The sequence below is a fragment of the Falco biarmicus genome, chromosome 10 (assembly GCF_023638135.1).
Source record: "Falco biarmicus isolate bFalBia1 chromosome 10, bFalBia1.pri, whole genome shotgun sequence".
NCBI classification, from domain to species: domain Eukaryota; kingdom Metazoa; phylum Chordata; class Aves; order Falconiformes; family Falconidae; genus Falco; species Falco biarmicus.
In genome coordinates, this window is record NC_079297.1 from 5,200,363 (window position 1) to 5,214,161 (window position 13,799).

Consider the following 13,799-nt stretch of genomic DNA (forward strand, 5'->3'; position numbering starts at 1 on the left):
GTCCGAGTCATAGCCTGCCTTAACAGTGAGGATCCTGATGCCCTATGCCTCAGACAGTGCCACTTTCTCCATGTGGTTGCTCTTCTGAGTCATATGGGGTCTACAAATGGGCTTTTTCATCTCTGCACAGTGGTTGCTTTCTCAGGTGAACAGTTTATAAATTGACCAGAACCTCACAGAGCAACCTTTACATGTGCGATTACTGTTGCCTGTTTATGTAATCTGTTAACCCTGTCACTATTCATGTTAAAGATCTTGGGTAATGATGAAATGTTACAGTCTTTCTATGTGCTGATGTAATCTATATGTTGTAAAAGTTAGGGCAACACTAAACCATTTTGATCACCTGCCTAAGATGAAATGACATGTACTTTGCCAGGAATATGAAGAGTATTTTACATACCTTGAATGACATTCAGATGTTTGACCATTTGTCGCACTTCTGGCATCATTTCAGCAAATGAGCCTTGATAATTTTAAGTCCTTTTATACCCAACGTAGAAGAAATTAAACTCTAAAAGTAATATGAATTTGCAAAATAAATGGCAACAAATGATAAAACTTGAGTAACTTGAAAATAAGAGGCCTTTTTCTGATGATCTGCAGTTTTAAGATGACTGTTTTTGAGGACGGCCTGTGGGGAAGGAGAAACATCAGTAACAGTGTTTCATTTAGGTCATCCAGAGTCTTTTTGCTGTTGTTTCCTCAATGCTTTCTCAACAGGTGACGAGGAAGTCAGGCTAAATAGTAAAAAGGCTACTGCTGTGGAGCAAATGGTCTAACATAGAGGTGGTGTTTCAGCTGAGAAGGGACTAACCATTTCTCAAGTGGTTCATGAGAAGTTTTTGAACTTGACCAGCTTTTGAACCTAATCCAGTGTTCCTGAATTACCTTTCTTTCAGCCGTATAAATTAGCAGAGGAACTGGTGAAGTCTGTTTTGTTTTGTTTTTTTTTTTTTTTTTTAAGACTTTCTTCTCCTTTCCAGAGGAGAAATTTAAAAGACCCTGCTAGTTTCATCGTACATGTCCTCTATGGTGATAGTAAAAGGCTTCTTGCTCATGCCTCGGGTTCAGGGTGGCTGAATGTACCGGTAGTAGAGTGCTATGCTCACCAGACCAATGATCCTGAAAACGTCTTGAGAGCTCGTATGCTTCTTTGGTAAAGATTAAGTAATATTGAGACACTGGACTTAAATTGGGGCAGAGATTCCAGCCACTCATCTGAAGCAGAAGTGTTACTGGAGGAGCAAGGTAAAAATGCTTTTTTTTGTTGCTAGGGTGATGCATTTTTTTATGCTGTGTCTTCAGATTTGGGCGCAGATTTCAGTCCCAAGAATCAGGTGGCTTAAAAGGTGTTCTGGGACATCAGTGTAGAGAAGCATTGAGATGAGGCTTCAGACTGGTAAAATACCAGCATAAATATCAGTTGAGGTATTTCTGGGCTGTCTAATGAGAAGAAAAGCAATTGGGGTGTTGGTGGAACCAGAAAGAAAATACAAAAAGTCCTTGTCCCCAGAACCTAGTAGAAGATTTCAAAAGAACAAAGACTGCTGGCAGAAACCTTTCTGTAAGCAGGTTAATGAAGTATTCAAATTGTGCTCACAAAACTTACGGGAACATGAACTGAAAGACAGCAAGTATGGAAGGCTAATAGATTTATCTTGAAAAGCTACTGTTGACCAGAAATTGGGGTTACCAGGTGTTAATTTGTCAGCTATCTCACTTAATTTAAAAGAAATGAGAAGAAACCAGATTGTTGCTTACATCTTTTTTTTTTTTCCCTCAGCTCTTAAAAAAAAAAAAAGATATTCTAATGCAAAATTATGAAAATGGGATAAAAAGGAAGTGGGATAAAAGTGGGTGGTGGGAGTGGGATAAAATGGCATCTATAGCATCCTGTACCATGTGCCAGCAACACTCTCCCAAATAATATTGATAGCTGTACTAAATGGGCATATGAGAACTTATGCCTCTTTCCCTGCTTTCAGTATTTTATTAGGAAAGTTGCTGTCAAAACTGAAATATTAATGTAGAAAGTAGGTCTGCTGCTTCCCTTGATTATGATATGTAAGTAATCCTTTTTGGGGATGGGTTGCAGAGAAGGGTGTTCAAAAGTGTTTTAAAAGCAAATGAATTTTTCTCATGAATTAAAACAGTATAGTCCACATAACTGTTTTGTCACCAGACTAATCTATTAAGCCAGGGTCATTCTCGTTATGAAAGGAGACTGCTCGCCTTTGCTGTATCTGTTCTTGTAATGCTGTAGTTAGAGATGCCTAACCTTTTTACAGCTCTGTTCCTGGATAAAGAGTAAAACTGCACTGTTCCAGTAATATGTATGTACAAGTATTGCAAATAGGGTTATGATTCAGCCTTTCCCCAGAGACTTAGCAGTGGAGTGAAGGGGGGGGAGGGGGGCGACACACAAACCAGCCACAGACCAAAAGTGCTTAGAATTTCCCATCCTTAAGTCAGGCATCCTTGTAATTAAACAGAGTTGAAAGATGAATCAACATACAAAAATGTGGAGCTGCTCGTGATTGTTGGAGGTACAGGGGGAATGGCAGGAATAGTACAGGGACTGCGGTAATCTTTTGGAGACGTACCAGGCTCAGCATTAACAGACAGAGATCCAGTGCCAGAGACATCAAGCTTTCTAGAACAGAAGAGATGCCAAAAGCTTTGTTTGGATTAGAGGATACTGAAGGGAAAGCCTTGGGAGTAATGGATCCTCGTTCAGTGAGCATAACCCCTGTCCCCTCTGTAACCTTGATGCTGGAGAGAGGCGTTTCAGTTTCTGAAATCTTTAAATATCACATGAGCTTTTAGGGGTTTGAACTTTGCTCACAGGAGACGGTGGATTTAGGTAATGGTCTTAGAGAAGGAATAGTCTTTATCTCCTTGTTTAGTGTTAGAGGGAGCAGACGTACTTAATGGAAGACATAAAAGGCAGGAAACAAATCTGAATGTGTGATAATGTCAGACCTCATTCTGTAGCTCATGTGAGGCTGGACCTGTTCAGCTGCTAATCAGCTGCAAGCTGGGAGAGAGTTACTGGAGGTTGGAATATTCTTCCAGGAATCAATATGCTAAATATATCAAAGAAGATATATTAGAGACAGGATCACTTCCATTGATGGCTTCTGTGTTGATGAGGTTTGGTGTGAGGTAGCCTACTGTATCTTAAAGGTTTGTTCCCAATTCGGTCATCTGTTGCCTGTGTAATTCAGTTGGAGGTGATGCTGCATTGGTTTCTGTGAAGTGGGTACACAATCTGGAGTGAAATGGCTAAATTTGTTTCATGTCAGCCACCAAATAACCACCAACTTGAACTCCTAGATAAAGCCAGGCTGGAACAAAGCATATTTGTGTGATATGTGAAAAACGTAATTCTGCCCTTTTTAATGACCCGGTCTACTGAACCTCATCCAGCTCCACCCTCAAAAAAAAAAAAAAAAAAAAAAAGACAGCTTTCATGCCTTCTGAAGATACAAATATGTCAGCTCAAGAAAATTTAATAAATGCTGTTGAAGTCTTCGTTCTTAACCTAACTCATGGCATTGTGTCAGAAAGCAACACTGTGGAGCCTGAATACCAGGCAAATGTTCCAGAATAATTTAATGCTTGGGAGACGTGCCTGGGAGGTAGTACACTTACCTCCGTGGAAGTACTGAATTTAAAGTGTTGTCCAGTGTGAGAGGCCAAGTACCTACCCAGCCTTGACTGCACTTGACTGAAAGCTCTCCTGACAGTCTTTCCCTTCTGCTTTCAGGACCATGGGCATGACCCCCTGTTCCCCTGCTGCTCTGGCCTGCCTTTCAGCCAGAGTACCTCTGTGAAAGCCCTTCCTGCTAGGAATCCTTTGGTAGAAGGCAAAGGAAAGCTGAGTGGTGACAAATACTAGCAAGCAGCGCTAGTTTAACTGGTCAGGCACTCTTTTTCTTTTTTTGTTGTTGTACCAGACTTTAATTGTCTGAAAACACCAAATTATTGTAAGCACTGCAGAGGATTGAGGAAATAGACGTCTGACTCCAATGTTTCCAGGGTATAGCAACTACTTTTCAAGAGCAAATATTAATTTCAGCTGGAAAGCACAAGTCAGCTGGAAGGGAATCTGGTGGTGAAGGTAAAAGACTTCTGTTTTCCACTTTTTTGTGTAAAATAATCTTGTGGTTCTAAGCTCTAAAGAGAATAGCATTGAGCCCAGTTGCACATGTTTTCCATCGATTGGTTTGTAGAAAAAAATTGACTCTGTGTCGGTATGTGCCTCCTTACAAAGCAAGTGTGTTATAAAATGAGCGTACATAGTTCTATGTATAACATCAGGATGGTTTTTCTAGCAATTTGCCTATTCACCAAGTGTAAATAGATGGCTGTTCACTTCAGCCAGTGCTTTAGGAATCAGTGAGTAAACTCGCTGTGGAATAAAACCCAGGCAGTTTGCAAACAGCCTGAGCTTCCAGCTGCTGGCTAAACTGAAGAATCCTAAGTGTGAAATGCATTGCAAAAACATTTTTGCTAGTGAAATGTGTGTTGTCCTGGTGGGAAGAAGGGTACTGAGAAATTGCTTCTTGGCTGTTCAGAGAGTGTAGGTGTACGGTCCCCACACAGTTTGCCAGAGATGCCTGCAAAACTCTGCCTGCTGTGAAATAGATTTTGCTGTTGGTACTTGAAAACTCTTAGGTGTTTTATGCTCTAACACCAAATGTTCCGCATAACCTGCCACATGCCTGTTTATCAAAATATATAAAACTAAATCTTGTGCTTTAAATGTATATGCTGTATACACCAATGCACTAGGAGGTGTTGCCAAGTTCAGGAGGATTGAGGAGAGATGCAGAAGGCAAATCGGAGGCTTGAATGTCAGCATTCAGTGTTCTACGTTGTCTTACTGCAGGTGTCTGAAAACAGTACCTGAAGTTAGAGAAAAGGCAATAGATTGAAATCATGTTCTGTGGAAATGTGACTGTGGGTGTGTTTCCACTAAAAGCAGTTGAATGTTTTGAGGTTTAAGAGCTGGTGTCAGTTAAGGAGAAAAAAGAATTTGTGGCGAAAGACTTGGTTGGGAGTCAGGAGGACAAGGCTTGTTCCTGGCTCTGTAATGCATTTCCTATGTGACTGGGCAAGTCACAAAATCCTTTTGTTGCAGTTTCCGATTCTTAGTGCAGGGAGAGGCATGGTAACGTCTATACAATTAATTAAGCATTAATACCTTAAATCCAAGATCTCTGGTGGAAGTTCTGGTGCTATTATCTGAAAACCATTGCCAAAGTCAGCGCAGCCTTTTAGGTATCCTGAGGAGCTCACTTAATTTTAGTTGCTTTGAGAAGCATGTTCAAAACAAAACCTGGGGGGGGTCTTTGGGTACATACATGTTCTTTCCAACGTTACAGTGACCTTGACTGTAAATGGTAGTGCCTTTTGAGGTGGGTTTGAGATGCTAGTTCAGCCTCAGCTCCTTCTTGATCTACTTATAAAGAAGATTTAAGGAGCTAAAGATGCTTGTCAATGAGTTTATTTAAAGTTGAACTATGTTGCTCTTTTCCTGTGCTGGATCTATTTCGTTGGTGCTTTAAAGGACTTTATTGTATAGTACAAGTTGTCACTGAGGATGGGAAATGTCACTTGGAGTAGAAATTGATACTGGTAAAATTGCTGTGTTCATGTAGATTTACTTGAGTGCCATCTTTCATTTCTGACCTGTCACTTACTTGGGCCAGTCCTAACCCGTGTAGGTGGGTTACCACTGGCACATACTCATTACAGCTGTCATGGTAGATTTTCTTGGTGAGGCTCTTAGTGGAGGGAGGTAAGTGTCTCCAGAAGAGAAGCATGAGGAGAGATTCCTAGTCCTCTTTTCTTTTCACCCTTTATTTTTCTCATTACTCCCCCTTTCCCTTGCTGTGTGCCTGTCAAGTCATCCGCTCTTGGGGATAAGAATAAGATGATTTTAGTGGGGGTGGGGGTGCGGGGCGCTGTTTTTCTCTAGACTAGACATTTGTGGAAGTAGCAGTCTAAATTCTAGGATTCAGCAGGCCTAACATTTCAGCTTTATGCTCTGTTTCTGTATCCTTATCTATTTGACATGAAATACTTACTGGCATAGGAAGCTAGGTTTCCCGTCTGCCAAATAAGATTGAACTTGCTCTAGCCATACTTACCTATTTAATAAGAAAGGTTGCATTTCTTCAGGGTCTGTAAAGTATTTAAAGGTCATTGAATTAAAGACCGTATAAATGCAGCTGTTGCCAGGATGAATTAACTTGTGCTACAGAAACAATGAATCCATTTAGGACCTCTCAAAATTTGGAACAAAAATCTTAGTTTCAGTCACAGACAATACTAATATGGGGTGGGCGGAAATGCAGAGGTTGGTAAGGGAGGTGTGGAGTTTTCTCCCAACTTCATTTCTTAATTTTTTTTGCCTCTCTGCTTGCAGATTCTCACAAACACAAAGATAAACACAAAGACCGAGAACACCGGCACAAAGAGCACAAGAAGGACAAGGAAAAAGACCGGGAAAAGTCCAAGCACAGTAATAGGTGAGGAAAAAGTCAATGAAGTCCTCATAGACTAAAACACTGTTGCACATGCAGTCTTAAGAGACTTACTCTGATATGAGGATGAAATTGCTCCATTTTGAGTGTGGTTTATAGGGGTGTAGGTGCTTTAAGCCGAACTTCTGTTATTGCGTGCGTTTCCATATGGGTAGCTGAAGTAGTGTATCTTGCAAATGTGAGCCAATACTAATGTATAAAATATTATTGTAGTTAGTGTTACTAAAGGTGTTGAAAAGTAGTTTAACCCCACTATCATGAAGATCGATTAATTTTGTTCATGATCTTTTTTGTGTGTAGTTCCACGTGTTTGTCAAAAACGTGGGAGCTCTTTTCGAGTGTTGGTATAAACTGTTTCAGCGTAGGTGAACCTGATGTGACTGCTAAGCCTCCTAATAATTCAGCATCTGGAAAGATGGTTCTCCAGAATGATGCAGGTGTCCTTGGCCTGCTACCACAGTGGTTGGGTATCTCATTGCTGTGAGGCAGTGTTATGAACTTCTGGGTTAGATAACGAATTTGAAAGGATTGCATGCTGTTTTGTCTGATGTGGTTGATACATTACACTGCAGCTATATGGGGAAGGTGTTTCATGCAAGTCACCTGCCATACCATCCACACTGAACGTAAACACTTATTTATTCTGTGGTGACTTGCACCTCTTGAGGTGGTGGTGAATTCCATGCTCCAGTTGATACCCTAGCCTTGGCTGTAAACTGAAGAACCAGGATGCGTAGGTCTGTCTGGTGATTTGGTACGATGGAGCACAGGGCAAGTATGTCACAAAGTGGATGTTACTTAGAAAAGCTTTCCTAGTTGGAATTCCTGACGTGCCAGTGCCACAGAGTCTACTTTAACAATGAAACTTGCAAAAAACAGCCCTTGGAGGGTAAGTTTCTGTTGTGACACTTGGTGAATGGCAAATAGTGTTTATGCTACAGCCAGGGAAGTGTTATTAACTAATTGCTGTGCAACTCTGATAACACAATCTAAAAATGAATAGAAAACCTTGCGTCAACAGTGATTTCTATTAAAAAGAAGCATGGAAAGGAGGAGAGAGTCTGTGCTAAGCAGTGGATTTGTTTTATTGGGGTTGTGCTTTGAGTTTTCTGTGACCTTTTGGGAAGTTATACAACCTACAGTTCTATAATATGTTCTCTTTTTTGAAAGTAAATGGCTGTGGAGGAATTTAGAATTTAGGCCAAATAACTTGCAGCATTTACTGATTTCCACAGCGAAGATTAAATGCTTTGGACACAGTGTTTGGACTTTTTGCTCACATATCTATATTGCCTTGATTTCTGATTTTCATTTTTCTGGTATTCAAGCATGTACCCCGAAATTTGCTATCTTGCATTTCCAAATGTTCATTGCTTCACTTGAAGAAAAAAAAACCAACCAAACAAAAAAACAACAAAACAACAAACCACCACATCCCATACTCCTGAAATCTCAGGAGAGTACATCCTTTTGTAAGGAGTAATGTAAGCGCTATCTTTAAATTTCCAGAATTCATTAATGAATTTGCCTTATTTGTGTAGGAGTTAGAAATGGTCAGCAGATTTTTAGCTGGAACAACAAATTATGGCTTGTAATGTGAAGCTGCACACTACTGATTGTGTAAACAATAAATATGAAAACAGTGGAAAGGAGATAAGAATGGCTCATGTTTTGTGAGGTGTAGTTCATGATATGTAATCATGCTTTATCTTGAAGTAATTCCTTCTCCCTGCAGTGTTGCCTTGAAATCCCGATGAGAAAGGCATCATGTTTTCTAGGCACTGTGCATAAAGCTTCCAGTCACACTTGTTTATCTATTAAGAGTTCCTTTGTCTTGTGGACACAACATACTGCATTTTTAAGTCCCATAATAGGGTACACCTATGTGGATGGCATGACTGAGTGCACGCATGTGCCAGGGGTTTTGTTCAAGGCACCTTTTGGGGAAAGATTCCATAATACTGTGTTGCCCCTCAGGCCCCTACACAAGGTGGGACTTCCCTTCCCTAGGCTGAGCACTCATCTTGCGACTGCCACCTTAAAAATGAATGTATTATAGTGCTGAATCGTGAGAACCTGTCTTGAAGGTGGTACTTGGAGAAGACAATGTACGCAGACACACGTGTGGTGTTCCAGCTGGATCACTCCTTCAGGAGTGCTCCAGAATTTTCACTGCCCCATTCACGCTCGGTCACACACAGGGTACGTAGCTGTATAAAGCCAGCTGACTTCTAACACAAACTTTTTAGAAATAACTGACCTTGTAATTGAAATGCAAGCATTACTTCCCGAAATCTTTTGATTCAGCTGTCATCCATGTAATTCCATAAATGTAAGTTGTGCCTGTGAGGATTAGATTTTAGGTGACCGTTGTCTTGTGAAGGAAGTAGCCCAGCAGTGCTCGACAGGGGAGGTGGAGGTGTGGAAGAAGATAGTGGTGAGCAGGGAATTGCTTAGAGAGGAGCTGTTGGAAAAACCTGAATGGAGCATGTACTTGTGGCCAGGCTGCTGGCAAGTGTGCACTTGGAAGGTGTTAATCCAAGGATGGCAGAGGCCGGACTGGTGAGTTATGGGACAGGATGGGGAAGGACTGAAGCAAGTTGAGTTTCTGTTTGGGTTCTGTTACTGCAGTCACAATACCAAAATACTTCCCTGGACAGAGCCAGGATGAACAGAGAAATCTGATTTTTAGGATGGCTGGTGTGACTGTACAGTGTCTTATCACTGTCATACTGCTAAGCAGTTGGGTTGCACTGTGGAAGGGGGATTTGTTCACTATGCCATTTTTAATAGCTTTTAATTTTACCAGCAATGGGACAGGAATAAATTGCTTTGAAATACTGGAGAATTTCCCTATTTCAGGGGGCTCTTATTTGTGATGTAACAAGACCAAAAGCAAAATTGTTTTTTGGGGAAGAAGAGTGAGGGCTCTGCGTACATTTCATTAGTCTGGCTTAGCCCTTCGTAATAGAACCGTTCAAAGGGCTGGTTCTAGGTCCAGTTTATATTGATACTTGATTGCAGTGGCCATCACTGCTAAGAAAGGTTCCTCGTGCAGAAATTTGTATGGATCTACATGGAACAAGTGCCTCATCAGCTGGGCTTAAAAATGGATACTTGTTTTTCAATCCATCCACTGACTTTCATGACACTGGGCTGGTAAACGTCTGTATTCCCCAATGTCACCCAGTTGTGCTTGCAAGCTAACTGAAAGGGGTTGCATTTTTAGGAGATGGATTCAAAACCTGTTGGAAACTCTTCGTTTGGAAGGTTTTTAGACAGGTTAGAAAACTTGGTTTCCAAGTTTTTCAAGTGTGCAGCTGGGAAAGCTTTTCTGGATGACACACTTGAATTGGTTTTTGTAACAAAGTGATGTACTGGTGGATCTGTTCTCATGATGCTATCTCTATAGCAAGAGTTTCTTTAGAAAAGCATTTACTTTCTTACCTGTTGTTCAAATGGCACCTTCACCTTGAAGGGGCACCTTAAGTGTGTTTGGTTTTTTGGATAATATCTGCTAGGTAGCATACTATTGACAGCAAGCTGTCATCAGCAGGTTTGCAATGCTTTTTTTTGTAAAAAAAACCAACCAACCAACCCACAACCTCTTTAAGTTCAATAGCTCTTTTAAGCCCTTTGCAGTGAGGTAAGTGGTGAACCTCTTAAGTCGTACACGAGATTTACGTGGTCACGCCCCCTCTCATTATGACTTGTAGAGACTACTGGGTTGAGGGTCTTGTTTTTATGAACAAAGGTGACAAAGTGCCCCTTCCTAAACTTAGCCCTGCAGCAGTGCCACCACATTACTGTCCCTCCACTGTGACCATCCAACACCTCCCATCTGCAGCACAAACATCAGCTGAACCCAGTTGCAGGGGTCCACAGCAGACCTCTAGAGCCTCTGCTCTGCTGAGGATTGTGACAGCTGTTTTGATAGGGGATATTTTTGCACAGAAGAATTTTTTGAAGGAGTAAAACCTGCCTGTACTGAAGTTTCTACTTTGACAATGAAAAACAAGGGAAAAAATACCCATTAGTCCTTTAGAAATTAAACAAAAATTCCAAGGTAACAAGAATGTGTGTTTTTTCCAGTGTTTTTTTACCTGTGTGGGGAATTCTTAAAGCACTCCATAAAAGCTTGTCACCTGTTTCTAAAATTGAAAATTAATCTTTTAGGAAAGTTGTATCTTGGATCAATAGAATTGCATGTAAATCTTCAGAAAAGCCATTCAGTATTTCAGAAAAGCTGCTGTGTTATTGCAAAAGTTGTGCTGTATCTTTGATAATTCTCAGAGGTTGAATGGTGCTTTAGCAGAAATCCAAGCCATTGTTGTTGGTGAAACTTGGCTTTGTATCTCCATGGCATTTTATACAGTGTGTGTAAAGAGTCCTGTAATTGCATTCTGAGAAGTACAGTACTGCATTGGACATTGGACACAGTTAAGAGCATTGTCTAGTTGTGTTTGAAGCAGATCGTTTTTATGTCTGTCTGTAATAGTTTTGACAATTTCATTTCCTGCCCTACACTTAAAAAAGGCTTTTAAAATGAAACCTGCATCAAGAAGGCAGAGAAACTTCAATGCAGGAGAATAAATGTTTCCTGTATCCAGACTTTGAAGCATCTAAACTGCCAAGATAAGTCTCAGAAATACCTAAAATAGATAATTTTGATTTCATATGGCAGAAGTGTGTGGAGTCGTATGTAGAACTTCTTAATTTTGCTTCTTGCTTTCCTCTCCCACTCACAAGATGACACTTCTGTATCTTAACCACTCATTTACAGCTGTAGTAAACTGAGAGAGAACATTTGTATGCCTCAGATCTTCTCAGTCACCCCTCAAGGAAAGAAAATGCAAAGCCCACTGAAGAAAAAATCCATATCAAAGAATAAATCCGCATCACTATAGAGCAATCTCTATCAAGCAAAATGTTTTCTTTGGCTCCTTTGCTCAGCCCTGTACTTCCCGATCCCCAAAAGAAAGTTTAACACACACCTATTAAATATAAATGTCGGTGGTTAAAAAAATAAAATTAAACAAATCTGATGTGGCAGTAGGTTTCTGATCTGTGGGAGACAAGTATTTCAAAAAAGTAGAATGTACAAAATAATAAAATAATGGGTCCTTTGAAGCCAAGGCTTGTTAGAGATCAGTTCAGAAGCGTTCACAGCAACAAGTGTCTTTCTGCCAGGTGTCTTCTTGGGCTTTGTGCATGGAGTGTGGGCTGCCAGTAGACTGGGGAGTGCAGGAATGGCTGTGATGGGGAAGGGGAGCAAAGAGGCTGCTCTTGTAGCACTGATCTGTGTTGTCAATGTGACAAGCATCTGAGCTGCAGGAAGAAAAATCTTCTGTCAGATTGCATATTTCCTCCATTTACTAAATCTCTTGTGATCACAGCTTGAGACAAACTGAAGCGTGGAACACAGAAGGGATTTATAGACGTGATCTTCACTGGCATCGTGTAAGTTTTATGGTTTTGCTAGGAAAAACACAGATTCCAGGCATTTGCTAGTCGTGAATGAAGATAAATTTCAGTTCAGACTTCTTGCACATCTCCTCTGATTTATTATGTGATCCTGAATGATTAAGAACTGTGTGCATAGGGGGCAGGAGGAGGCAGGGGTATCTGATGTAGAAGGGAAAAAGCAATTTTAAAAAAAGTGTTTCAGCACCCCCTATGCTCTAGCACTTGTGGGTTTGTTTTCATTCCCTATTTGAGTGCACAGTTCACCTTGATGAACTTTCTCATGTGTGACGCTGCCTTCCAGTAGTAAAAATACTTGCTTTTCATTTAGTAATATACCTGATTCTCACACGTCCACAGAAGGTACATGCTAAGCCTGATCCTTGTCTCAGTCTGTGAATACTGTTCTAGTTTTTAATATTTTTATCAGCTGTTGATTAGTCCAGCTTTTTATCTTGTTCCTCTTGCTGAAGGCTTGCTCTGTGAATCTGAAAATTGCTGAAAAGACTTCTTTCAACTCCGGGAAAAGTCATTTCAGGTTTTTCTTTATTGTATTGCTGAAATCCCAGCAGAAGCACTGGAGCTCACGTGTTCGTTCCCTGTAATACCATATGATAACCCTCTTAACTGTGAGCATAAAATACTGCAAGCCAGCTGAAAACTTGTCGTTTGCTGGTGTGCCTTCTGTTTCTGAAATGCTCCCTGCACAGTCAGCCGTTCTTGGTATGCATTAGTCTGAATATGATCACAGTTTGCCATTAATATTGTGTTACGTCAAACGAGACACAGGCTGCGTAACCTATGCTCTGTCCCTATTGTGTTTTTAGATTTCACTAAAATCACAGCTCCCTGTTATTTTACGCTTCAGTTGCATTGTAGGAGCTCCTGTGTAGGCAAGCAGAGCTCTGCTTGCAGCAGGCTCTGGTGCTTGCTAGTAGCAGATTCCCAGTCACGAGCTAATTACAGCTGAGAATATGAGAGAGGAAATAAAAGACACTTCAGATAAAGCATCCTTCCCAGCTTGTGATTTTGAAGCTGGAATGGAAAGGGCCTGGGAAGGGATTATTAACGTACGTAAATGGCACCTGAAGAATGCGGTGTTAAATTACTGCAAAGCTGTTGTAGTTTGAAGAAGGAAGCTGTGATCTGCACATCTGCCATTCTTTGGAAACACTTTCCACTTGTGACTTTCCCATGTGATCGTAGCCTCAGCAGCTGCTGCCAGGTGGCTGTCCTCCCTTCCTCTCCTCCTTCCTGCCCTCCAGCAGGCATCCTCACTGGGAAATACAGCCACCTTTTCAAGGGAAGTGGCATCTTCTGTTGCATTTACTACTTCGTCTGCTTCAGGCTGAGCTCTCCAAGGCCTTCAGATGCCCTTGTTCATACTTAAACTCTTAAGTGAAAGACGGGCAAGCTAGTAGCAAAAAGGTTGTATTTAGGAGATGCATTTCTACTCGTCTGGCCTTTCTGTGAACTAAGCCAGTACCGTGGGATATCTTCAGATGACGTAGTCCCTGGTTCTGCCTGTATTGATATGGTGTCCTACTGTACTCTGTTACCTTAAAACAAACAAACAAACCCCAAATCCAACAAAAGCAACAGTGCAGGTTGTCAGAATTAAGCACTTTCAGAGGTGTAAAACACTTAAGTGCTCTTACAGTGGTTAACTGTAATGTTCTGGGTGAAAAGGAAGATCTTATTTTGTCAGCAAGGCTGGGTATTTCTAAAACAGATTGTGAGCAACTGTTCTGTGATCCAGTTGTCTTCAGGCGAACTTGC

The 13,799-nt window shown here is 41.0% G+C and overlaps 1 protein-coding gene across 1 annotated transcript in view; it reads left to right on the forward strand.

The window, feature by feature from the left end:
* Positions 1 to 13,799, forward strand: part of TOP1 (DNA topoisomerase I) — a 69,026-nt gene that overhangs the window by 23,654 nt on the left and 31,573 nt on the right. Inside the window, exon 3 of the mRNA XM_056353839.1 lies at positions 6,440 to 6,542. Within this exon, the coding sequence (XP_056209814.1) occupies positions 6,440 to 6,542 (103 nt within the window). The remainder of the gene's footprint in view (positions 1 to 6,439; positions 6,543 to 13,799) is intronic.